At 42.3% G+C, this 25,184-nt stretch overlaps 1 protein-coding gene across 1 annotated transcript; it reads left to right on the top strand.

Moving 5' to 3' along the window:
- The first annotated feature begins 20,646 nt into the window (after nucleotides 1-20,646).
- On the top strand, nucleotides 20,647-23,579 carry LOC147238629 (uncharacterized). The gene is made up of 8 exons (XM_086197264.1): nucleotides 20,647-20,826; nucleotides 21,923-22,150; nucleotides 22,231-22,339; nucleotides 22,421-22,491; nucleotides 22,607-22,693; nucleotides 22,783-22,864; nucleotides 22,987-23,133; nucleotides 23,246-23,579. Exons 1-8 carry the CDS (start codon nucleotides 20,743-20,745, stop codon nucleotides 23,383-23,385), a joined length of 948 nt encoding a protein of 315 aa, XP_086053390.1. The 5' UTR covers nucleotides 20,647-20,742; the 3' UTR covers nucleotides 23,386-23,579.
- The last annotated feature ends 1,605 nt before the right edge of the window (nucleotides 23,580-25,184 follow it).

The raw sequence follows: 25,184 nt of genomic DNA, 5'->3' as shown, positions 1-25,184 counted from the left end.
AACTTGAAGGTAGATGAGGTCATTTTTCATTGACTTATACAGAGTTGGACAATTTTTTTTTTAAATTTTTTTTTGGGCAATCAACAATGTTGCCCCCTGGAAGCTTTTTCTTCTGTATTCCCTGACAAAAACAACCTCAAAAATGCCGGCTGGACCACGTGATTCCTCCGGATCTGAGATCATTAAATGATTCACTGGTTTCCACCGGTTACCAGTTCCTAGCAGGAGTCATTACATGGATTTAAAATGAAGTAGATGTGGTGCTCAAGGAGCAGACTTCACCCCTGCATCCTGATGACCAAAGACTTTCTTTTGACTTTTCTATTTGTCTGACAGCCTACAGGGAAATTAACTGATGAGTCCATGCTGGAGACAGGGTTGCTATAGAAACTTCACATAAAGACTTGGGCTGGAGTTTGTCACCTGAGTGGAAACAGGAGACTAAGAGAAATGTTGGCTAGAGAGGCATTAAAGGTACAGTCATTTGCATTGCAGCATTAATACCGTGTTTTATTGCTTCCGCTGCATCCTCGCTGCTTCTCCTCACATCCTGCCGACAGCCTGCCAGGAATACCTGAGAGGAAGCTTTCCTTTAGGCTCCAAATAGTGTTGTCGTAAACCATAAGGTGGATCATTTATGTTATGAGATTAATAGCAAAACTGCACGATAAATTCCTCTTTAATAGCCACCAGCAGAACATTCCTGCCAGTGTGCTTTTGTACATTTCACATAATCACTTTTGAAATGGCCTCTTTTTGGTGAACTGTCTCTCTCTGAGCTGTTTTGAGAAGGCTGTGTGCGGAGAACAGATGTTCTGTTAGTGCCCCCTTGTGGTTAAGGTTGGGAATACAGTCGCAGTGGCATAGATTGGAAAGCAGATGACATGATTTAAGCTGTTTAAAGTCTTTTAAATTCCTATATTCACATTAAAATAAAAGTTCGAGCAGTTATTTATACCCACACAGCTAATGGAGTCATGGAATACCACTCAGTGTATTACATTTTATTGTAAAATGCCAAATGCAGTTTATATTTCTGATAGTGCTGCTATGATTTTTGCAAGCATTTTCTGCTCTCGCATTATCCCCTTTCCATCCCTCATAACAAACATTCATTCCATCGAGTTTTTCATCAGCGTGATTGAAAACCTTAAAAGACTTCCTTAAAAATCCCTTACGATCATCGGCCCAGCTGAGATTGAACCTGAAGAAAAAGGGGAGGGATTCAAAAGTGATTAGGTGGCGAAAATTAATTTATAGCTGCAACAGTTGCAAAGGCCTGATTTATAGCTGCTGAAAGCCCATTTTAATTTCAGTCTGGGTGACACACGAGATGACTCTCTGCAATCGTCAGGCTTTTAAGTGCTGAGGGCAGCACTGTCTCCCATATCTCACTCCAACCATTCTGGATCCTCTCTGCCGCTCGGTCCTTCTCCTTTTATTTTATTTTTTTTTTAAACTTTTTCGAGGAGAGGAGGGAGCATTGTCATGCTGAGTTAGGCTCGCACATCTCTATCAAGTATCAGTGCCCTCTGGAAAAAAAGTGTGTTAGGGGAAAAGAGAGGAGGAGAAGGAAAAAAAACCCAACAGTTTATTTAGAAAATCTTTTCGGCCCATCTACATCCCTGCACAATTTGCCGCTGGGTAAATGTGTGCATGCAAACAGAAACAAACACTCAGATGTTCAAAGGGAGATGCTTCCGATTTTAGACTCTCACGCAGATGCACTCTCCCCTGCTTCTTCGGCGAATCATAAACAAACGCTCTCCACCTCTTTTTGTTGTCAGTTGGCAGCCGTCGCTCCGACTTGGATTCGAGCTTTCTGAGAATAACCTGGAGTTGAATGGAGCAGTGAAAGAGAGAGAGAGAGAGAGAGAGACACCAAAAGTTTCCCTCTGCTCCTCTTTACTGGGAGAGCTACAGGGAGTGCAATGGGGGGGGGGGGGGGGTGCTGTGAACTTGAGCCTGGGGACAGATGGCGGTCATGGACCCTTGGACCCGGTAATGAGCGGGTTGGGCCAAGTGTTGTAGGATACAGGAGCATAGGTCAGGTTGCTCCATCAAAGCTGTGATCTGCCAGCTGGCCGTGACATACAAACGCTAACACACACGCCGGTGGGGCTGAAACAACAATGGTGGCCCACGATGACACACACAAAACCACCTCAACTGACTCCTTTCGACGCAAAGGAGCGGCGGTTGCGCTCCCTCGTCGGCACTGGGGGGAGACGCCAGCCACTTTCCACAGGAAACCCATTTTGGCAGCTTGTGCTAGCGATTCTTTCGACCATGACCCATATTTAAAGACCGAGAGCTCTCCTGGACCGTTGACCACCAAAATCTGGTTAGTTTAATCTTCGGACCCTGTGGACGATTGTGCCATGGTTGACAGATTGTTGAATAACATGAAAACTCCTGCCCTATTTGAGGAAAAATTACCAAGGAAAATTACAGAGGGGGTTTCGCGGCTGATGGTTCAGAGTAGGCGGCTAACGGTTCACTCAAAATCCCAAATATCTTGCTAGCGTTTTGATTGAGACCCCTAGTGGCAGGAGTGATATACTGCGTGTTTGAGGCTTTAAATCACCGAGTCGTGACCTGTATGTGTGTGATCAGCCTCTATCTGCATCTCTACAACATTACGAAACGTAAAATACGAGGAAAAATAATAAAAGTACAAACAAGTTGCTCCAAGTCAGACCGCTGAAGCCTCCCAGAGTGACTTTTTGCACAGGCTGTTTTCTTCCATTGCAGTCACATCAGGAAGGAATCACTCCCTGGCACGTAAGAACAGGAGGAGTGATTCCATGAGCCGGCGGTTCTCATGTATGAAACATCTGAAACGATCATTGAATGCACAAGAGAATCAGCCACGAACAGCACAAACCCAAGACAGTATAGTTCTTTTTTTTTTTTTTCCTCCAAGAGCAAATCAATGCGCAGTCCCTTAGTGAAAAACAAACTTGAGTTAAGACGACAATAATAAGACATTTTAAATAATTAAAAATCAAATATATCATGCATTCCTCGATACAAAACAAGTTTATCCTGCAGAAACTTTCTATTGATCTGGATTCATTCCCAATTCAGGAACAAAACTTTGTTTTGGGTATTTGTACAACATAAGCCAATATCAGCAACACACACAAGACTTAAGAACGGTTGTTTGGGAATAATGTGCAGTTGGGGGCAAATGTCTGTCCCCAGATTGAACCTTCCTGGGTCGGTAGAGGTTGAGATTATGTTATTCAACTGAAATATTGTCAGGTTTTCAAATTTCCAACCTTTGTTTCCTCCAATAAATGCACTTTTTGTGACTGCCCAGGAGACATCCTCGGCTCAGACGAATGTGCAGGTCCCTGATCTCTAATTCTAATTGGCAAACAGTCAGAACAAATTCATCCATCGTCATTCCAGCCTGTTGTTTGCCTTCATTTTTTGCATTCAGGCAAAAACCATAATCTGCATTTGTATCCCTCTATCCCAGGTATCGATCCGACACACAGGGCCGTTTTTAACACTTTAGCCAGAGTGTGAAGGCGATTAAGAAAGCGTCGGATGGACAGGCCGCACTCTGGGAGCTCATTTGTAAAGAATACTGGTGTGAGGAGAGAGTGAGGGGAGAGACAAGTCGGGGCTGGTGATGGATGGCAGGGGTACACGGTTGGTCCTGTGACAGGAGCACATAAATAGTTAACGCGGCAATGTTACGGTTTTGCAGTTGCTGGTTGGAAGGACTTGGATTTTGAGCAGCACGGGCTCGATGCTTCGCTCGGTCAGATCTAAGAGGCCTTGATGGTTTTTTTTTTTTAAACGTTATTTGTGGTGCATCATCAGTCCCCAGCCTGTTGTTGCTCCCTCCAATCAAAGAGCTTAAGGGTGCTTGATTGACAGCGCGTGACAGTACCTCACGTTGTAGCGAGGCCAAAGCCACACATCCTGCCCGTTTTACACGACCCTATAATGTGCGTGATTAGGAATTTCGTGCATCGCGTTGATGTCTGCTTTGCTCCTCGAGTTTCACGCGCGCGCACACGCACACGCACACGCACACGCACACACTTTGAAACTGCTTCGATGAAGCGAAGCCACCGTTGTCATTTCCACATCAGGAAAGGATGCCCCTTATAATTCACTCACCAAACTTAGTTTGTCTGACTGGATGTATCCATCAACTTTGGTTCGAAAAACTGATTTGATTTATGAAGAATTACAGAGAAGTAAGTCTTGTTTTTATCATCTTATTGGCGTATATTGTTGATTAGGTGAACTGTGTGTTCAAAGACGACTTTGACCGCTCCTGTGTACTTGCATAAAAGAAGGTAGAGTGAGAAAATAACCAACATAAATGAAGAAAGCATAATTAATTGTTTCCTCAACCGATAAATTAGCAACTTTTCCCCTGATAGAGAGAAAACAAAAAAGTCAATCACGACAAAAAGGAAACATTTATCCCCCTTACATGGTTTAAACAAGCACACGTTCATCAGCGGAAGTAAAACTTCAACTAAGAGATTCTTTAAAACAATTTTGTCTGTTTTAAATTCAATTGAACTGCATCTACTGGAGCCACAGGATGCTTGTCACAGCATGACATCATACTGATGAATCGTGGCTGCATCATTGTTTCTGGGCAGCAAACAGCTTCCTGCCTCTCCCTCGTCCGCGATGAAACAGTGCCACCTATGGAAACACTGCATCAGAAACCGTGTGAAATGCAGAGGATGTTTGAGTTCATGTCGAGGTTTAGTACACGTCCTCTCCAAAGGAAGTACTTCTGTTGATTTGTGCAGCTAATTTGAGTGAAAAGAAAGAAAGAAAGAAAAGAAGAAAAACACTTCAAACTCTAAATTTACATCTGACCTGATTCTCTATATTTATATCTGACCACATTTCCTCACAGGAAGTCTTTTTAGCGATGATATAAGAGAGAGAGGGAGAGGGAGAAAAAAAAAACTGCTTCAAAAGTTGGTCACAGATAAATCCAGGACTTAAGAGACTTTAAATATCCTTCCTGCCGTTAGAATTGACACTAATATGTCAGGCTTGGCTGCTGTCAATCATACTTAAGCGGCTGCCGCAAAGACTTGTCTCTTCAAAGCTACCTAGGGATTCATCACTTTTACCAAGCGGCTCTGCCACTGAGTTTGTAGGAGAGAGATCAGTGTTTGTTCCGCGTCTGATGTGGAGCTCATTTACCCAAATACAGCAGAGTTCAATTCAGCAGGCGCTGTCCAGTTGAGCCCAGTTTTAACACTGTATTCACACGGTACAGATTCGAAATGTTCATTTTATTAAAACGGCATTTTGGGTTTTTTCGGGGACCTCAAACGGTTTCGCGAACCCTACAGCGCACAACGACCTCAGTACCTCTAATTTTTGATTGATATCTTCCTGTTGCAGCCATGTTGGATTATTGATTTTTTTTTTTTTTTGACACCACAATGAAAGAGGTTCAATACTCCACCCCGTGTTGGCAGAGGTTCGGAGAAAATTTCTGTTTTAGTCGACAAAAAAAAAACAAAACAAAAATTGCGGTGAACTCCCAAACAATTGAGGTAAACGGAGACCAATTTTCAAATTGAAAGAAAGCCAAACCTCATTCGCTTCTGTTCTTCTCATCAACAGCAATCAATGTGTAAAATCATCACGAGGGTCAAAAGACAGTGGCCGCATCTCCACTTTTATGAAAACTACTTCTTGAACCCGTGTCATACATCTCACGTAGCTCAGGGTGTTTTATTTTGACAAACGAATGATTGGATACCGTCACTTCCTGTAGCGGCCATGTTGGATTCTTGATGTTTTGTTTTGGGTTTTTTTAACAATTTTTTTTTTTACATCTCCAGAAGACATCTGATGGCTTTTGCATCCACAGAAGGTTCCCGCTGCAGAGGCTGTAGAAAGAATACAGGTTTAAGGACCTCAGGAGACCAGAAGCTCTGAGTCGGACCAAATATGTATGAAAAAAAAAAGCTGTTCCACTTAAAAAAAACAAAAAAAAACAACGAGAACAACAAAATCAGCAGCAGCTTTGATGGATAAAGCTGGAACGTTGTCACCTGTTTGCTTGGTGGAATTTAAACTTTTATTTGTGTTGTCTTCAGTTGGAAAAATAAAAGGGCCCATGTTCATAACAAATATCTTATATACCTTAAAAGCATTTGTTTTGTTTTTTGTTTTTTCTCCTACAGCGAAGCAAAGCACTCTGAGTTCACCTTTCCGTCCTCTACGGCTGGCGGTGAGCCGCTCTGACTGTGGCTGGAGACGACAGACGGGTGGTAAGACAATCCCCAAGCACGTAGACAAGAGTGAACTCACATCCTTCCATTTCTGTTCTCGATTAAATGAGAAATGTTTTGGGCTCAACCTAGGCTGAGTGTTCTGGGCGTGAACCAGCGTCTGAGGATTCTGCTAGACCAGGGGTTGCCCCTCTTGGGCCAAGAGCCTGTCAGCTTCCCTCCCAATCTTAGCCCTCAATTACTGAATCGAAAGCGAGAGGAAAACCAAATCCCCCATCCAGGAGGCCGGTCTTCATCTCAGCCTCCCGGACCCGACAGGCTATCACTTTCCTGGCCTTCGCGCTAACTTGAATGAACACGTATTTCAGCTCTTTGGGAGGTTTGGACTTCCCAAGTAGATTCAAAGTTTATTGCTCTTTCCTGGGCGGAATGCAGATGGACTGAGTTCCCCGTTATCTGCTTCCGACGTTTGCCTCCACTCACACGTCCCTCATCCCTAAGCTGCTCCTTGGTGAACGTGCGCAGGTGAGACGCAGGTTCCTTTTTTTACCTTCCCCCCACATCCACCATGTTATCACCTCACCTGTCTCATGAAAAAAAAAAAACCACACACACACACACTTTTTTATGTTATTTACTTAACAATTTCTAGGCTTATAAGTAGTGAGAGGCTTATCCCAGTATGGGAAAAAAAATAATAAAAATTCTGCAGTGACAGCCTAAAAATGAATATGACCGACATCACTTGAATGGTTTACTTGAAATCCACCTCGGCTGTTTGTTTATTTATTTATTTATTTCCTGCCTCAGTTAGAACCCAGATTGAAATGATATCCTCTCGGTAATAACTGCTCAGGAGAGAGTGATGGAGGGGAACATGTGCTCCAACTCCTCTACACACTCAGGTTTAAACTGGCCGCACGAAAAATATCAGCAAATATACTTAAAAAGTCAGAGAAGTACAGGTCGGGTAGCTGCTGCTGGAGGGAATAAAATACTACGTTCTGGAACCGATCCATTTAATTAAGCAAAACTAGCTCTGCGTTTGTTTGGTGTCCTTGGTGGAGGTCTGCTGTCTCGGAGAACCCTTCCTGCTCTATTGATGCTTGGTTCTTGATTGGACCCATAAAACAATTTGAGGCAACGCAACTTGCGTTGCCTCAAATCCAATGTCCTGGTGTCCATTTTCAAGGGGCGAATAAGGGCAAGTGATCCTGTGGACGGTGTCCCCGTTTTGGGAGAACCCCGTTTGTCCCCAATTGTATCGGTGAATTTAAAAAAAAAAGATTGCGACAGAACAAAAAGAGGCCCAGTTCTGCTCCTGTCAGCAACAACAGAAACAGCTACCGTCATGACAGTGGCAGCGACAATTTAAGATCATGCAGTTGGTATTGCGGTTGCATGCAAAATAGAACAGTGGTCGTTATGGTTGCCGGTTGACGCGAGCCAGCATTTTTTTTCAAAATAAAACTGCACAATATTGGATTTTACTTTTTTTTTTACTGATATGCTGATATTTTACAACCGATTGGGCCGATATTTCCCGATGTCGATCAGTTCTGTGTGAAAACAAGTTTGTAACGATCGAGGAACAATTTTCTTTTTTTCCAAGCCAGCCTCATATTGGCAGTCGTAGTCATGCATACCAATCAACTTGTATCATTTGGAACATGTCCATGTATATTCACGAAGAGGGAACTTTGTAGGCGTGACCACGTCGACCCCTTCTTTGCTTGTCTTTGAAGTCCGGCTGATTCAAAACACGTTCCCGTCTCGGTGACCGTGGTTATCGCCGAGCCTGAGGGCTCCTCCTGCAAGGAATAGATTTTTAATAGACATCTTGGGCTTTCATTACTCAAGGCAACAACAGAGTGCCTTGTTTTTCCCCTAACAAGCTTCCCAGTAGCACTACAGAGAAAAAGCCGCCGCTTAAGTGAGAACAATTGATATTTAAGTTAACAACATGCTGAACGAGGCAAGCAGGAGAGCTGCTGAAATGTAATCTTGAGCCAAAAAGAAAGTGATTAGTTCTTCAGTGCTTAAATTAAGCATCTGTACGTGGTGCTATTAGTTGTTGCAAGGAAATTATTTACATTCTGTCAAATGTGTTCGTGTTTTGTCATTATTTTAAAGACAAAGTAGTGTCATTTCCAGTAAGTTGACTTCTCAATAAAGCACAATCTCATTAGTCATCCCGACAATTCCTAAAAAAACACACACACACACACACACACATATTAATGCTACAATAATTAGGGACCTTGTTGTCGATAGCATCTGGTGACATAACATATAACATAATGAACAGAAACATGTTATTTTACTGATATTATTCTAACAATCAGGACTGGGGTGGCTCAGCCAGACTTGTCAATGTCACCTCACCCACTAATTTTAAAAATAAAATGTTAAATAAATGAATTTTATTTTACCTTTTTCTGAAATTTTTTAAAAATGTATATATAAAATGTGTATATAGAAATATATGTAAATGTATATATATTTATATACAGTATGTATGTATATATATTTATATATGTATGTATGTATGTATATATGTGTGTATGTGTATATATATATGTGTATGTATGTATATATGTGTGTATGTGTATATATATATGTGTATGTATATATATTTGTGTATACATATGTGTGTATGTATATGTGTGTATATATATTTGTGTATACATATGTGTGTATATATATATATTTGTGTATACATGTGTGTATATATATATATGTGTGTATATATGTGTATATATGTATATATGTGTATATATATATATGTGTGTGTATATATATATGTATGTGTGTGTGTGTGTGTGTGTGTGTGTGTGTGTGTTACTTTACATTTATATTAAAGACAAAATTCCAGACATTCTCACAATGTTTTCCAGTGGTTATATTTAATACATAAATGTCTTTATACAATTAAAGGACAACATCAAACTAGTTCTTTGGTTTTGGACTGGTTGAAGGCCAAAAAATTAGCAGTGTTGTCCAGGTAATTATGATGAACATCAACATTTCTTCAATCATTAATTGACGGTCAGTTCAATTGATTTTTTTCATCCACCTATCAATAAATGTTGTACATTTAGCTGCTTGGTAGCATAGCTTCGCATGTCGACCTGCTAGCTAGTCGACTAGCTAGCTTATGTCAGAGTTGCTTTTCCATCCGGAAATCCGTCACAAAGCAGTCTTTCAAAGTACCACTTTTTCTAGACTTAAAGTCATTAGAACAAGACATTTGGGAGGTGTGGAATTTTAATCAAATTTGAGTTTCCGTCAAATGTAAGTAGCCGCTGGATGGTTGGGATGTGTTTGGTTTCAGTGTTGATGTCAGACTGATACGTTTCAACCTGCAGATTATCCAAAAAAGAACAAAACAAAAAAAACCCAAACATGTGTCTAATGTTAGAATTGAGCATCTTTCTGATATTAAATGTCTAAATTGTTTAAATTGACATTTTAATATCAGACTGCACGCTGGTTGCAAGCCTTGTGAACAGCTGTTTCACAGTAGGACTTGTCTTCTTGTTATGGGACGAAACCCGCGTTGTCTCGCTCCGGACAATGCGAGATGATATTATGGTGCCTTTGTCTCTCCAGAGGCCGAGTGTGTGTCGTCTGTTCGGTATGAGACATCTTTAAGTAGACATTCCTTTGCTTCGATAATTCCACTTCTCTGACTGATGAGACGTGTCTGGTCGGTCAGCGGAGCTCCAGCTGCAGTGTTTTCCAGCTGGATGTCTGTAAGTGGTCCCAGTTGTACTCCTCTGACAATGAAAGAGGCCCTGATCACATCGACAGAAGAGCATTTATCAATGACTGTGAATGGTACTACTGGGATACGATTAGTGAGGGAAGAGCGCACGTCGTATTTTCTCAGAAACCTCGAGTGGCAAGCTGGAGTCGGACACGACGTCATCGGATCCTTTATAGGTTGTAAACAAAACAAAGAAACAACAACCAGTGGGTAAAAGGGGTTCAGTGAACAGACTCCTGTTTTGCGATCACAGTTTCATCCATTTGTACAGTCATAAGGGATGCATGGTGATGTCATCATCCACATTCAAGTAAGCAGAGGGCAAACCGGAATTGGGTGGGAGCCTACCTGAGTATCAGGCAGCCCCTAAGAAATGACTCCTCTCACCACTGAAATTTGATGAATTTGGTCTGATAACTTTTGAGACGAATATAATTAGCACGATTCCATCATGCCGGCTACCTGGGAGTCCTTTTTCAAGCCAAGCCGCAGTATCAGAACACCTTTGCTGTGTCTTAGCATCTGGGAACAAGGGCCAGTATTTCAAGGTTCCCGGCATCGCCGGAGGACGTCTGGTCCAGGACTTTCACGTTCCTTCCGCAGCCCATTGTTCAGGATCCGTACGGCAACTTGAGACTTTTGCATGGAGTTGAAAGATGATCAGCTCACGCTCAGTTAACAGTTTAAACCCACGACAACATTTTGCTCCATTGTCAGTCTACAGATGTTTTTCATGCTTTTCGGCCAAAGCGTTTTGTCTCTTTTGCGCTCCGGGTGGACTCTTGACCACTCAAACGTGATTGGTTGAAGCGACTCAAACGGAAACCCGAAGGTTCCCTGTCCCAACATTTTCCCTTTGACTACAGGTTCTGTATGTTTATGCAGAATCTGTTTCCAGAGATTAGCCAAGCTGTAAATTAGCATCACCAGTTAGCATCGAGGGAACTTTTTTGTTTCGTCCACTGAAAGCCAAAACAATTTTTGCATAATATTTTTGATCACCCCCCCTCCCCCCAAAAAAACAACAACTCAAAACCAACATAAATGAATATCAACTTTTTTTTTTTAAAGCATAAATGCAGTCGCTGGCACTATCAGACTAATATTATGCTACGAAAGCATGACGTCAGCGTCACCGCGACTAGCTTAACGTTTCTTCTGCTTTCGGCGTGATGATGTTTGTAGTCTTGTTTTGCCATTTTTTTTAGCAACTGCCTTTTTTTTTAAATACATAAGCACTTGAGAATTCTCAAGTCAAGTGTGTACTGACGTGTTTTTTCTTCTGTTGAACAAAATGTTGACATATACAGTATGATGCCAGTGTGAACCGGTGAGCTAATTTCCGAGCCAAGCTTTAAGTTAGCATCATCAGTTAGCATCGAGGGGACCTTTTTTATCTCCTCGTCCAAAAGCCGACACAAATTTTACATCATATTTTTGAGCATTAATTTTGAGCATAAATGGTGAACCACAAGAATTTCAAGTTTTCGTCTTTAAAGCATAAATGCAACTGTTAGCACTCAGAGGCTAATATTATACCGCCAACGCATGACGTCAGCGTCGTCGCTACTAGCTTAACCTTTCCTCTGTTTTCAGCGTGATGATGTTGGTCGTCTTGTTTTGACGCTTGTTAGCAACCGCCATTTAAAAAAACAACAACTTGGGAATTGCCAAGAGTTTACTGATGTATATTTTATTCTGTAGAACAAAAATGTTCACATATATGATGCCAGTGTGAACCAGTGAGTTTACTTCTGGCATTTCACCAAAAAGATGTTCAAAAATCCTCTTAACTCTGTGACAGGAAGAGCTGGAGGATGTACAACCTCGTTTTTTTTTTTTTTTTCAGATTCATTTCAGTACAACTCAAAGTACAAGTACACATTCTACTCAATGTATGATTTCCTGCGACAAGTGTTGATTGGAGTGTTGTTTTACCTCTCACACACCGATTTGTATGACTTCAAGAAAAGGTGTTTAAAATGAATCAGAGAGTAAAAAGTTGACGTGGGCGTTTTTAAAATTTGTGCTGCACTGGTTAAATTATCACAATCAAGAGTGATGGCGACTATTACTTTACCCTGCAGAGACAGCATAAAAGCGTGTGTACAAATCTTTTATTAATGGAAAATGACTGTGTGTATACATCAATATTATTATGCTTATCTTCAAGTGTAAGAACGTAAAACATCGGAAGCATGAATATGTAAATTACCTCATAAAACTACACTCACTACTACAGTAACTTTCATTGCCAGGTTGAGTTGCATTTATTTTATATTCTCCAACGCTGAGTTTTGTTTTCTCTGCGGTGAAACACTTTCATAACTCCTCCTTAGCTTTTTAATCTCACTTTCTCGAACTGTAATTTGCTCTTCTTTCTGGGATTCTTCAATATAACGCAGCTATACTAAATTAAATGAGCAAAAATAGCAACAACAACAAAAAAATTGCATTGGAGCGACTGCCAGACAACTCTTGATTAACTCCATTCCCTCATGAATCAACAGAGCTGTGATTCTATGAGCGTCCCGCGGTGTCCAAATGTGCTGTAACGAGCCCAATTGCGCGTCATCCTGCGTGATTAATCATTTAATTTGACTTTTTTTTTTTTTTTGCACGAGAAGTTGTCCGCAAACGTACCCCGGCATTGTTTTTCTGATCCGTTTCATGCCTCCCAAATGTAATGTCCCCCTCAACGGTGCCAGCTCCGTCATTGCCCTTTTAACGAGGCGATAGCCAGACACAAGGGAGCAGATGTTGCAAAGAAAACACAGTGACGTGATTGTGATCGATGCGCGCCTCCCGCCATATCCCACCGCATAATTCGGTGGATGGCATCAGGATAACAACCTGCATTACGGGGGAGACAGCTGTCGCCATGGCGCTCGGGCAGCTATGGTATCAGCTCCCGCCTTATTTCAGGCAAAGGCGGGGAAGCCAATTAGAGTGATTTAGAGCTGGCGTGTGTCGTCACCACCTTGAAATCTATGTCTCGGTCCAGCTAAAGAGAATGCATGGCTACCTGGGTGGTCACGCTGAGGAAAGGAGAGCAGCAGCTATGTTTATCTGTGAGATTTAAAGCGATTCGCCTCCAGATGGGTGATCATTCAAAGTTAGCATCAGCATGTCCTTCAAGTGGAGGTAATAAAGTTTTTTGTTGTTGTTGTTGTTGTTGATGATGCTTCTACAAAAAGCCCCTGTGATTACATCGGATAGGACTTGATTTACAGACAATATCTGCAGTGCAACACCTCGGCGTCGGATGGAAAAATGATAATTGCCCTGCTTATGCACAGGTTTTCAAATAATTGCACGTTTCCACAGGTCATGCATAATGCATTGAAAAATAGCATCTTCCCCAGAAGTTTCTGGTATTGCTACTCAAACATTACGTTGTTATTACGCTTCCCAAGATACTCTGCAAACTTGAAACAAGCACTAATTACCTGCGAGGTTAAATAATACACACACACACACACAAAAATCAGACCTTAAATGATGCAGATAAGCGGCAGGATTTTTTTTTTTTTTTTTTAACGATGGCGAACCGTGAGACGGCGGCGAGGCCGTGTGAAATAAAAGGAAGATGAGTCGCGATTGACTGTCACTGGTAATTCGAGCAAGCTTTGAAGTGTAAAACGATGACGGGATACGCTTTGAATGTGTTTGCACTTCCCTCATCCGTTTGAGAGGTCACAGGAAAGTCACGTCTGACGGGGGGAGAAGACTTTCGGAATGGCAGAAGTACGGCGAGATTGAGTTCCTGCGAGATGTGTTCAGCGGAGAAGCAGTCGGAGGGGTGGCGATCGCCGACGTCCCCCGTGAATGTTGGGTACATTTAGTCAAAGATGCCGTAACACCGGAGACTGCTGTAGTTTGGATCACATTCAAAATAATTCTTCATATTTTTAGGGATGATGAAACACTAAAAATATGCCGAAAGTGAGGACAGCTGAGAAAAAAAATGGCCCCCTGATACAAATCATACAAAAAAAACAAAAGTGAAAAAAGGCTAAATATGCTAAAGGCTAAGCTAAACAAGGCTAGGCTAAAGAGTATTAATGAAACAAATTTGAAGCAGTTATAAATAGAATGTAAATCGCTTTTTATGCTTTATTTTGTGAGGTAAAGATGTGAGTCCGAGCCATAATTATCCCTGTACTTCCCCATTATTAGTATTATTATTATTATTATTATTTATGTAATTTGGTCAAGCAGCAGTTAGCAGTTCGAGTTGACATTCAACGGCTGAGGGTAACTTTCTTTTTTTTTCTCTCCCAAACACCGCTTTGTTTTTGTTTTATTTTTTTTAAAGAAAATAAAGCCGAGACAAAACTGCATTTTCTTCAAAGCAATTTTGAAACAGACAATGTACAAATGCGCGTGGAGTCACACGTGCCGATGATGACGATGCTCCAGGATGTTGTAAATTTAAAAAAACTTGAGTTTGTTCTTTGTAAAGTAGCAATGCCAGCTAAGAACTTTGCTTTGAATTTGTGTGTTTGTCGTTGTTTTTTAAACAGTTGTTGCATCCGAAACATTGAATGTTCGTTGCTATTCAACTATGAAATCATATTTAATGGAGGGAACGTGGGATTTGAGTGCTGTTTTGCATTTTAAAGCGTAACGTGTGTTTGCTTTGGTCCTTCAGCCCAACATTGAGAAAGTCCTCAATATATTCTGGGTACATTTAAGTCACACAGCTCATAAAGTCCCTGGTATAAATGATAGAAGGGTTCAGCTCATGTAAACCAAGAGATACATTTTGTTTCAGTTAATTTGCTACTTCATTAACTCATTCTCAATACCACTACTACATCCATCCATCCATCCATTTTCTTCTGCTTATCCTGTTAAGGGATGCGTGTGTGTGTGTGTGTGTGTGTGTGGCCTATCCCAGCAGCCTCGTCCCCTCTCGATGTCTTTGGACTGTGGGAGTAAGCTGGAGTACCAGAGAGAACCCACACAGGAACAGGGAGAACATGGAGACTCCACACAGAAAGATCCTGTGCTGGAGCCGGGACTCGAACCTGGAACCTTCTTGCTGTGAGGCCACAGTGTGGACCACCGTGCAGCCCCACTACTTGATATTTAGGGCCTGAGCCTGAAGGTACTTCAGGCGAAGACCCTATTATGTTTGCTCGGCAGAGCAACACATTAGCAGCACTAATTAAGATTAAATCCAGTCTAAGAAAATGAGACCCTGAACACACCGCAGATCATTAGCCACAATTTAGACTTTACATTTTGAAATTTCAACTTTTTGACTCAATGCTTCGATTTAAAAATTGAGATTACGATTCAACATTGACACGTAACTTTTGGATCCAGAATGGAACATTTTCACATTCATGTTTGATATTTGGGGGACGTAGAGAATATTTATCGACCTTGCATGAGCAGCTCCTTCAGTCTCAGACATCCTCGCAGCAGGAAGGAGCGCTTTCACAGGTCGTTCATCCCAGCAGCAGGGAGACTCTGCCACGCTTCATGACGCGAAGAGTCACTCGGACATTTTACCTCCTCCGCCCCCCCCCCCCATCACTTTACACACACACAGTGCACCCCCCCACGCACATATTTATAGTACATATACATACAAATCTACAGCTGACACACACATGTATAGCACACTTACACACATCTACAGCTGACGCACACACATGTAGAGCACATACACACACACATCTACAGCTGAGGCACATGTATTGCACACTTACATCTACAGCTGACGCACACATGTATAGCACACTTACACACATCTACAGCTGACGCACACATGTATAGCACACTTACACACATCTACAGCTGACGCACACACATGTAGAGCACATACACACACACATCTACAGCTGATGCACACATGTATTGCACATACACACACATCTACAGTTAACGCACACATATGTACAGCACATATACACACATCGACAGCTGACACACATATCTACAGCACATACACATCTACAGCTGACGCATACATATGTACAGCACATACACACATCTACAGCTGACGTACACGTGTATAGCACATACACACACATCTACAGCTGACGCACATATATGTACAGCACATACACACACATCTACAGCTGACGCACACATGAAGAGCACATACACACACATCGACAGCTGACGCATACATATGTACAGCACATACACACATCTACAGCTGATGTACACGTGTATAGCACACACACATCTACAGCTGACGCACACATGTATAGCACATACACACATCTACAGCTGATGCACACACATGTATAGCACACACGCACATCTACAGCTGACGCACACATGTATAGCACATACACACATCTACAGCTGATGCACACACATGTATAGCACACACGCACATCTACAGCTGACGTACACATGTATAGCACATACACACACATCTACAGCTGACGCACACATGCATAGCACACACACACATCTACAGCTGACGTACACGTGTATAGCACACACACACCTACAGCTGACGCACACATGCATGGCACACACACACATCTACAGCTGACGCACACACATGTATAGCACACACACACACATCTACAGCTGATGCACACACATGTATAGCACACACGCACATCTACAGCTGACGCACACATATGTATAGCACATACACATCTACAGCTGACGCACACATGCATAGCACACACACATCTACAGCTGACGTACACGTGTATAGCACATACACATCTACAGCTGAGGCACACGTGTAGCACATACACACACATCGACAGCTGACGCATATACATGTACAGCACATACACATCTACAGCTGACGTACACGTGTATAGCACATACACACACATCTACAGCTGACGCACACATGTATAGCACATATACATACATCTACAGCTGACACACACGTGTAGCACATATACACACATCTACAGCTGACGCACACATGCATAGCACATACACATCTACAGCTGACGCACACATGTGTATAGCACATACACACACATCTACAGCTGACGCACACATACATAGCACACACACATCTACAGCTGACGCACACATGTGTATAGCACATACACACACATCTACAGCTGACGCACACATACATAGCACACACATCTACAGCTGACGCACACATGTATAGCACATATACATACATCTACAGCTGACACACACGTGTAGCACATATACACACATCTACAGCTGACGCACACATGCATAGCACATACACATCTACAGCTGACGCACACATGTGTATAGCACATACACACACATCTACAGCTGACGCACACATACATAGCACACACACATCTACAGCTGACGCACACATGTGTATAGCACATACACACACATCTACAGCTGACGCACACATACATAGCACACACACATCTACAGCTGACGCACACATGTATAGCACATATACATACATCTACAGCTGACACACACGTGTAGCACATATACACACATCTACAGCTGACGCACACATGCATAGCACATACACATCTACAGCTGACGCACACATGCATAGCACATACACACACATCTACAGCTGACGCACACATACATAGCACACACACACATCTACAGCTGACGCACACATGCATAGCGCACACACACACACACATCTACAGCTGACGCACACATGCATAGCACACACACACACACACATCTACAGCTGACGCACACGTACAGCACATACACACACATCTACAGCTAACGCACACATGTATAGCACATATACATACATCTACAGCTGACACACACGTGTAGCACATATACACACATCTACAGCTGACGCACACATGCATAGCACATACACATCTACAGCTGACGCACACATGTGTATAGCACATACACACACATGTACAGCTGACACACATGTACAGCTGACGCATATATATGTACAGCACATACACATCTACAGCTGACGCACACACATGTATAGCACATACACACATCTACAGCTGACACACACACATGTATAGCACACACACACACACATCTACAGCTGACGCACACACATGTATAGCACATACACACATCTACAGCTGACGCACACACATGTACAGCACATACACACACATCTACAGCTGACGCACACATGCATAGCACACACACACATCTACAGCTGACACACACATGTACAGCACATACACATCTACAGCTGACACACACATGTACAGCACATACACATCTACGGCTAACGCACACATGTATAGCACATATACACACATCTACAGCTGACGCACACATCACATGTATAGCACATATACATACATCTACAGCTAACGCACACATCACATGTATAGCACATATACATACATCTACAGCTAACGCACACATCACATGTATAGCACATATACATACATCTACAGCTAACGCACACATCACATGTATAGCACATATACACACATCTACAGCTGACACACACATGTATAGCACATATACATACATCTACAGCTAACGCACACATCACATGTATAGCACATATACATACATCTACAGCTAACGCACACATCACATGTATAGCACATATACATACATCTACAGCTAACGCACACATCACATGTATAGCACATATACATCTACAGCTAACGCACACATCACATGTATAGCACATATACATACATCTACAGCTGACACACACATCACATGTATAGCACCTATACATACATCTACAGCTGACACACACATGTATAGCTAACGCACACATCACATGTATAGCACATATACATACATCTACAGCTAACGCACACATCACATGTATAGCACATATACATACATCTACAGCTAACGCACACATCACATGTATAGCACATATACATACATCTACAGCTAACGCACACATCACATGTATAGCACATATACATACATCTACAGCTAACGCACACATCACATGTATAGCACATATACATCTACAGCTAACGCACACATCACATGTATAGCACATATACATACATCTACAGCTGACACACACATCACATGTATAGCACCTATACATACATCTACAGCTGACACACACATGTATAGCACATATACATACATCTACAGCTAACGCACACATCACATGTATAGCACCTATACATACATCTACAGCTGACACACACATGTATAGCACATATACACACATCTACAGCCGACACACACATGTATAGCACATATACACACATCTACAGCTGACACACACATGTATAGCACATATACACACATCTACAGCTGACACACACATGTATAGCACATATACACACATCTACAGCTGACACACACGTCTTTATTTATTATTTGTTAAAATACCAACAACCCTCCACCCATAATTTCAAACCGTGTATATTTTGGGGTCTTGTAGTGTTTTGTTCAATGTAACTTTATATCGAATGTTCTTCTCTTTCTTTGATATCTTTTAATTTCTGTTTCTTTCTTTATTCGAACTGAGCTGTGGGAACTCAAATTTCCCCATTGTGGGATCAGTGAAGTTCTATCTATCTATCTGTCTGTCTATCTGTCTGTCTATCTGTCTGTCTATCTATCTATCTATCTATCTGTCTGTCTATCTGTTTATATGTCTGTCTATCTGTCTGTCTATCTATGCTATACATGTGTGTGTCAGCTGTAGATGTGTCGATATGTGCTATACATATGTGTATTTTTTTACATACCTCCAAACAATTGCAACTTTATTTAGCTCCATTGTTTTCCTTCGATGCGTCTCATCCAACTGTTGTTCACATGAACTTAGTGATTGAGTTCATTAAAAAAATAATGTAAACAGTTAACCTGATTTTTTTTTAAATATACATTTCTGTTAACTTTTTGATCTTTTGGGATGATATTGTGAGTTTGGGTCCTTGCTGTCATTGTTCTCTTCAAGTTCTATGTTTTCAAAAAAGTAATCAAAGTTTCACCAGCCGGACAGAGGAGCAACGCTACAGGTTCTCAACTCAAAAGAGGATTTTATTTTAAGTCAGACAAGTTTTCTTTTGGCTCTAAATTTCATGTCAAAATCTAAATAAATTGGAAAAAATAAATCAGTGCCATCAGAGGGAGAAGAAAAAGGTGGATTTGGAATAGGGATCCGGTTGAAACCAGTAATTTTGATTGATGTTCAATAAATCTCAATAATGTCAAAGCAAACAAAATCTGATCAAATATTTCTGATGTTTTCTTCCTCTGGGGTATCTTGCCAGTAGAGGGCAGCAAGAGACCAGGTTTCTAGGTTTATTCTCTTGTATAAACAGACGTTTCAGTGAATTTTTTTTTTGTGATTAAAAAAAAAATGTTCCTGAAGGTGTGGAAAACCCACATCAACACTGAATGAGCCGTTCTCTGATGATTGTATCAATTTGTATTCATTTAGCTGTATTGTTTCATATACTCACTTTAGGAGGTTATTCTATTAAATTCAGTGTGTAGAGTAAGTCTTATCAAACAATAAAACGAGGATATAAACGTAAACATTCGACTTGGGGACGCGCTCAAATCTCCCACACATAGAGTTGAGTCCAGAGTTTGAAGTTGCACGTTTTAAAGTCGTCCAGCAGATGGTGCTGTTCAGAATCTGAGCCTCTCCGATGTTAAGCCCCGCCCACTCAGCCGGTATCATTCAAATGTGGAAATTCTCATCATTCCTTTGATGCGCCTGTGTTCGAAATCGGGAGTATAAGAGCTGGAAGTGACGCAGCATTCCTCAGTCGGCCGTTGTTGGCGGCAGTGACTACCAAATTCTGTACTCAGCACCGTTTTGCACTGAATTTTGGACCATTAATGGCTTTTTCCTGCACTGATTTCCGTCTGAAGACCAACCAGAACGTGTCCTTGTTCCGATACAAGGCGGGAGAGTGCGTCCAGGTGAGTAGACCGCAAATGTAGGAGCTTGTACCTTTGAAGGTGAACGCAACAATTCGAACAACCTTTAGCCATGGGACTGCTAGCAAGTTATAGTTCAAGAATTGTCAATGTAATGAAGGTGGAGGAAAACGCTGCATTGTTTCGGGGGGAAAATATACTTATTAGTCAGTTAAAGTTATGATAACTCCTGCTGATCTAACCTTTGTGAACAATGATGTTAACCTGCGCTAAAATAACCTGTGTGAACAATGATGTTAACCTGCGCTAAAATAACCTGTGTGAACAATTATGTTAACTTGCACGAAGCTAACCTATGTGAACAATTGCGTTAACCTGTGCTAAACTAAGCAATGCGAACAATTATGTTAACCTGTGCTAAGCTAACCTATGCGAACAATTGCGTTAACCTGTGCTAAACTAAGCTATGCGAACAATTATGTTAACCTGTGCTAAGCTAACCTATGCGAACAATTATGTTAACCTGTGCTAAGCTAACCTATGCCAAAAATTGTTTACCCGCGCTAATCTTACCTATGTGAACATTTGTGTTTACCTGCGCTAATCTTACCTCTGTGAACATTTGTGTTTACCCGCGCTAATCTAACCCATGTGAACAATTGTTTACCTGCGCTAATCTAACTCCCGGAACACACGCCACCTGTTAAATAGCTTATAACAAAATACACCACTCCATGTTTGAACCGCTTTGTTTTTTGTTTTTCCTGTGCTTTGACCTGGAGAGTAAATTGTGAAGATTAGCAGCAGAACATTGAGGAAAGTGAACGTCTGCATTGATGCTGTGGTTCTTGAGAATCCTGTTAATTTAAATTGTGTGGTAAAAGTTGAGATGTGATGATGAAGGCTTAGTTTCCTGAAGCTCCAAACAACCAGAAGAATCATTATCAAGGGATCATCTCTCAGTAGATCAGCTCTTGTTTGTTCTAATAATTCAAGTGAGGTGTTGTGCACCCTAGAAAAGTTGATGCTGACCCATTTAGCAGTAAATATTAACGGATGACAAATTAAAGGAAAAACAAACATGGCTGCCTGGACAGATATGACATTGTGAATAACCTGCTCCTCCTCTGTGCTGCAGGTGAACTTGACTCCCCCTCAAGAGGTCCAGGGGCCAAAGACAACTGGTCCAATCCACCAGGAGCAGGAGAGACAGAACTTGACGGACCGCTCCAAGACCCAGCAGCAGCAGAGCGGAGGCAGACGTGGAGGAGCCATGGGGCAAAATGGAAATCGGTGGTGCAGCCCACCTCATGATGAGAGGCAGGAGCCTCAAAAGAGAGAGGACGCCACACGTAGCATCCCAACGGTAAAGTCCCAGTCATTTTCACCGCCCGTCCTGGCGGAAGTCTTGGTGACTGAACTTGAAATCTCATGTTGTTTTGCTAGCCTGCTGCTGGGGACCAATCAAGGAGCCGAGGGGACACGTGGGGCCGCTGGCGACCCTCCCGCCGAGAGTCCAACTGGAGGGACGTGCGTCGTAGCGCCGACGTCACAGGTAGGAACTTTCAGCTAAAGCCTCTCTCACATGATCGGAACTGAACTTCAATCACTCATTGTTTTTTCTCTTTCCCTCCAGTCAAGCGTGGACGTGGCCACCTGTCCCCTGCTGCTTCATCCAGGGACCTGACCAAGTGTGTCAGGAAGCAGGTCAGCAGGCTGTCTGGGCTTCATGCTCAGATTTCTTGTGTTGGTGACTTGGTTTGTTGGATCGGCGAGTTGCCGAAGAGCGTTTTTTTAACCGATTTTTTAAATAATCTTTCAGAGCCTCACCACCAATGACATTAGGCAGCATCTGGACAGGCTGCTGCGGGACGAGGCCTGCAACAAGCAAATCTGGGACTGGGTGCAGGTGTGTGTTTTCTGTCTGTGGGGTGATGGGACCACATCGGTCTGTTGGTCAATCATGGTGAACCTGGATTGTCCTCCTCTCTTTTTCAGGCCAACCTGGATGAAAGCCAGACCGCTTCTGTGGAGTTCCTCAGGGCTTTGGTGATGTCTGTGTGCAGGTCTGCCGTCGTCGGTACGTGGGACTCATCTGTTTGTTTGTTTGTTTTTTACGGTCCTCTTATTCGGCTCTGTGTCGTGACCCTGCTGACCTTGAATTGAATTCTTATTGAAGTTTTCCACCGGTTTATCTGCTAGTTTCAGGCGAGCACCGCAAGTGTCTGGATGCAGGACGGCTGACGAAGAGAGTCAAGCTTCTCAAGAGGTTTCTGACCGATGGAGTCAAGCAACTTCAGGCCCTCTTTGCCCTCCAGCAGCTGATGGCAGAGATGCATCACCCAAAAAGTGAGTGTTGACCTCCTGACCTCCCTGGAGGGTGGGATGAGTCTTGTGTTTTGGCTCCAAAGCCCCTAAATCAGTCCATGATAAAAGCTGCCGTGTTGTTGCGTCCCCGCAGTGCTGCTCCTGATGATCTTTGACGTCCTCTTTGAAGAGGATGTCATTTACACCGAAGTCTTCCTCAAGTGGCGCGTAAGTGACGGTGCAGAGCAGCGAGCCTTGGACTCCGTGCGTCTCTTCTTCACCTGGCTGGGATGAGTTGGAGATGATGGCCCCCCCCCAAGTCCTCACCGGGGCCCCAGGGCCTGCACAGGCTGCTGGAAGGAGCCGAGGACAGTTTAGCCCGAGAGGCCGTAACCACTGAGGTGAACCACGACAACGAGTGGAGCCTCTTTTCATCTTTTTAAATGCTTTTCTAATTTAAAAAAAATTCTAATTGATTGTGTTTTAAATAGTTTTTGTGCTTTTTTTTTTTTTTAATCACAAATTGTACCTTTTTATTCTCAGTTTTAATGGGTCCAGATGTTGTTGGGTTTTTTTGTGCTTGTTTTTTGTTTTTTTGTGTGTGTGTGTGTGTGTGTGTTGTTTTTTTTTTTAAAGGGGGTGTGTTTGAGAGTAACTAACTTTTGATACCTAGAAAAAAGCTCCCATCCACTGTCTCGCTGGACTGCTCTCAGGTTTATTCCAACCTCGGCCCTTCACCTGGTATAAATCCACATGTACTTAGATGTTCATGTTCGACATGTCGATATTTGCAGATACGCGTTAGGTTTGTATCTGTTTTAGAGATTCTTGGGGTAAATAACCGTATCCATAGACTTTCATCAGGTCTGAATAAATTTAAATGTATACATCCACACTTTGATGTATTCGTCAGGTATATATCTATATAGAAATGTGGACCACCATCGGGTACGTATCTAAAAGCTTCTTTTTTTTAAAAAAAAAAAAAAGGTCTCAAAGGTGACGCCAGATCCTCCAGGCGGAGACACTCAGTGGTGCTGGCTTGTGCAAAAAAAACCAAACAAAACATGTTGACCAATGTACTAAAAATAACTACATGTAGATGTAAACTTGTGGAATGTCTATTTCTAGATCTTTACCTGGTGATTGTCTTCATAGACAAATACCTGATCACCAGCTAAATTCCTGAGTAACATGGATGGAGGTGTGTGTGTACCTGATGATGATGATGATCTACGTATTCAAAGATATAAACCTGATGAATATAGAGAGGTGACACTGGACACCTGAAAGCAATCTGAATAAATCTCAGAGCGGTGGAGGGAGATGGTTGGTGGGAGCTTTTATCGATTTTATTTTATTTTTGTTGTTGTTCATTAATCGCATCCTGTTTTTCATGCTTTTTTTATGTTGGGGTTTTGTTTCTCTTATTTGAAAATTGTGTTCACCTCTGTTTTTAACAATGTTTTTTTTTTTTTTTTAATTGTGATTGTAGATTTTAATGTGTGTAAATTTTTTTGTCTATCTATATAGATACAGATGTAGTTCTATATCTATATAGATATCTATATATATAGATATATCTATATATATAGATTTATATCTACTCCTCCTGGAACCGTCACCTTATCGTGGTGGAGGAGTTTGAGTGCCCTCATGACCCTAGGAGCTGTGTTGTCGGGGGCATTTTGCCCCTGGTAGGGTCTCCCAAGGCAGACTGGTTTGAGGTGAAGGGCCAGACAAAGAACGGTTCAAAAGACCCACAGGAAGAGGACCAAGAGACTGAGTACCTGGCCCTGAGGGTTACCAGGGCCCCGCCCTGGGGTAATGGCCCATGGGCGAGCTCCTGGTGGCCATGCTCTTGCCCATGGGGTGGGGCTGTGCCCAGCCCGAGCTGCATCGGGTCGGGGTGGGCTTTCTGATAGCCCCCAGACTCTGCCTGTACGTTGGGTTTCACCCCAGTGGACGAAAGGGTTGCTTCCCTGCCCTTCGGGGTCGGGAAGGGGGTCCTGACTCTTGTCTGCAGGTGTGTGTGTGTGTCAAATATATACATAAGAATTAAAAATGTGTGGGTTTTTTTTGTGATGTAGCCT

The sequence above is a fragment of the Aulostomus chinensis genome, chromosome 24, assembly GCF_037954235.1.
Source record: "Aulostomus chinensis isolate RoL2024-O1b breed Wild chromosome 24, RoL_Achi_v1.0, whole genome shotgun sequence".
NCBI lineage: Eukaryota > Metazoa > Chordata > Actinopteri > Syngnathiformes > Aulostomidae > Aulostomus > Aulostomus chinensis.
This window is presented reverse-complemented; position numbering and strand designations above follow the sequence as displayed.

Excerpts from the sequence above, each read along its gene's own strand:
- LOC147238629 (XM_086197264.1), top strand. The coding sequence starts at position 20,743 with ATGGCTTTTTCCTGCACTGATTTCCGTCTGAAGACCAACCAGAACGTG. Across the intron at positions 20,827-21,922 it reads AGGCGGGAGAGTGCGTCCAG|GTGAACTTGACTCCCCCTCA; the intron begins GTGAGTAGACCG and ends TCTGTGCTGCAG. Across the intron at positions 22,865-22,986 it reads GTGCAGGTCTGCCGTCGTCG|TTTCAGGCGAGCACCGCAAG; the intron begins GTACGTGGGACT and ends TTTATCTGCTAG.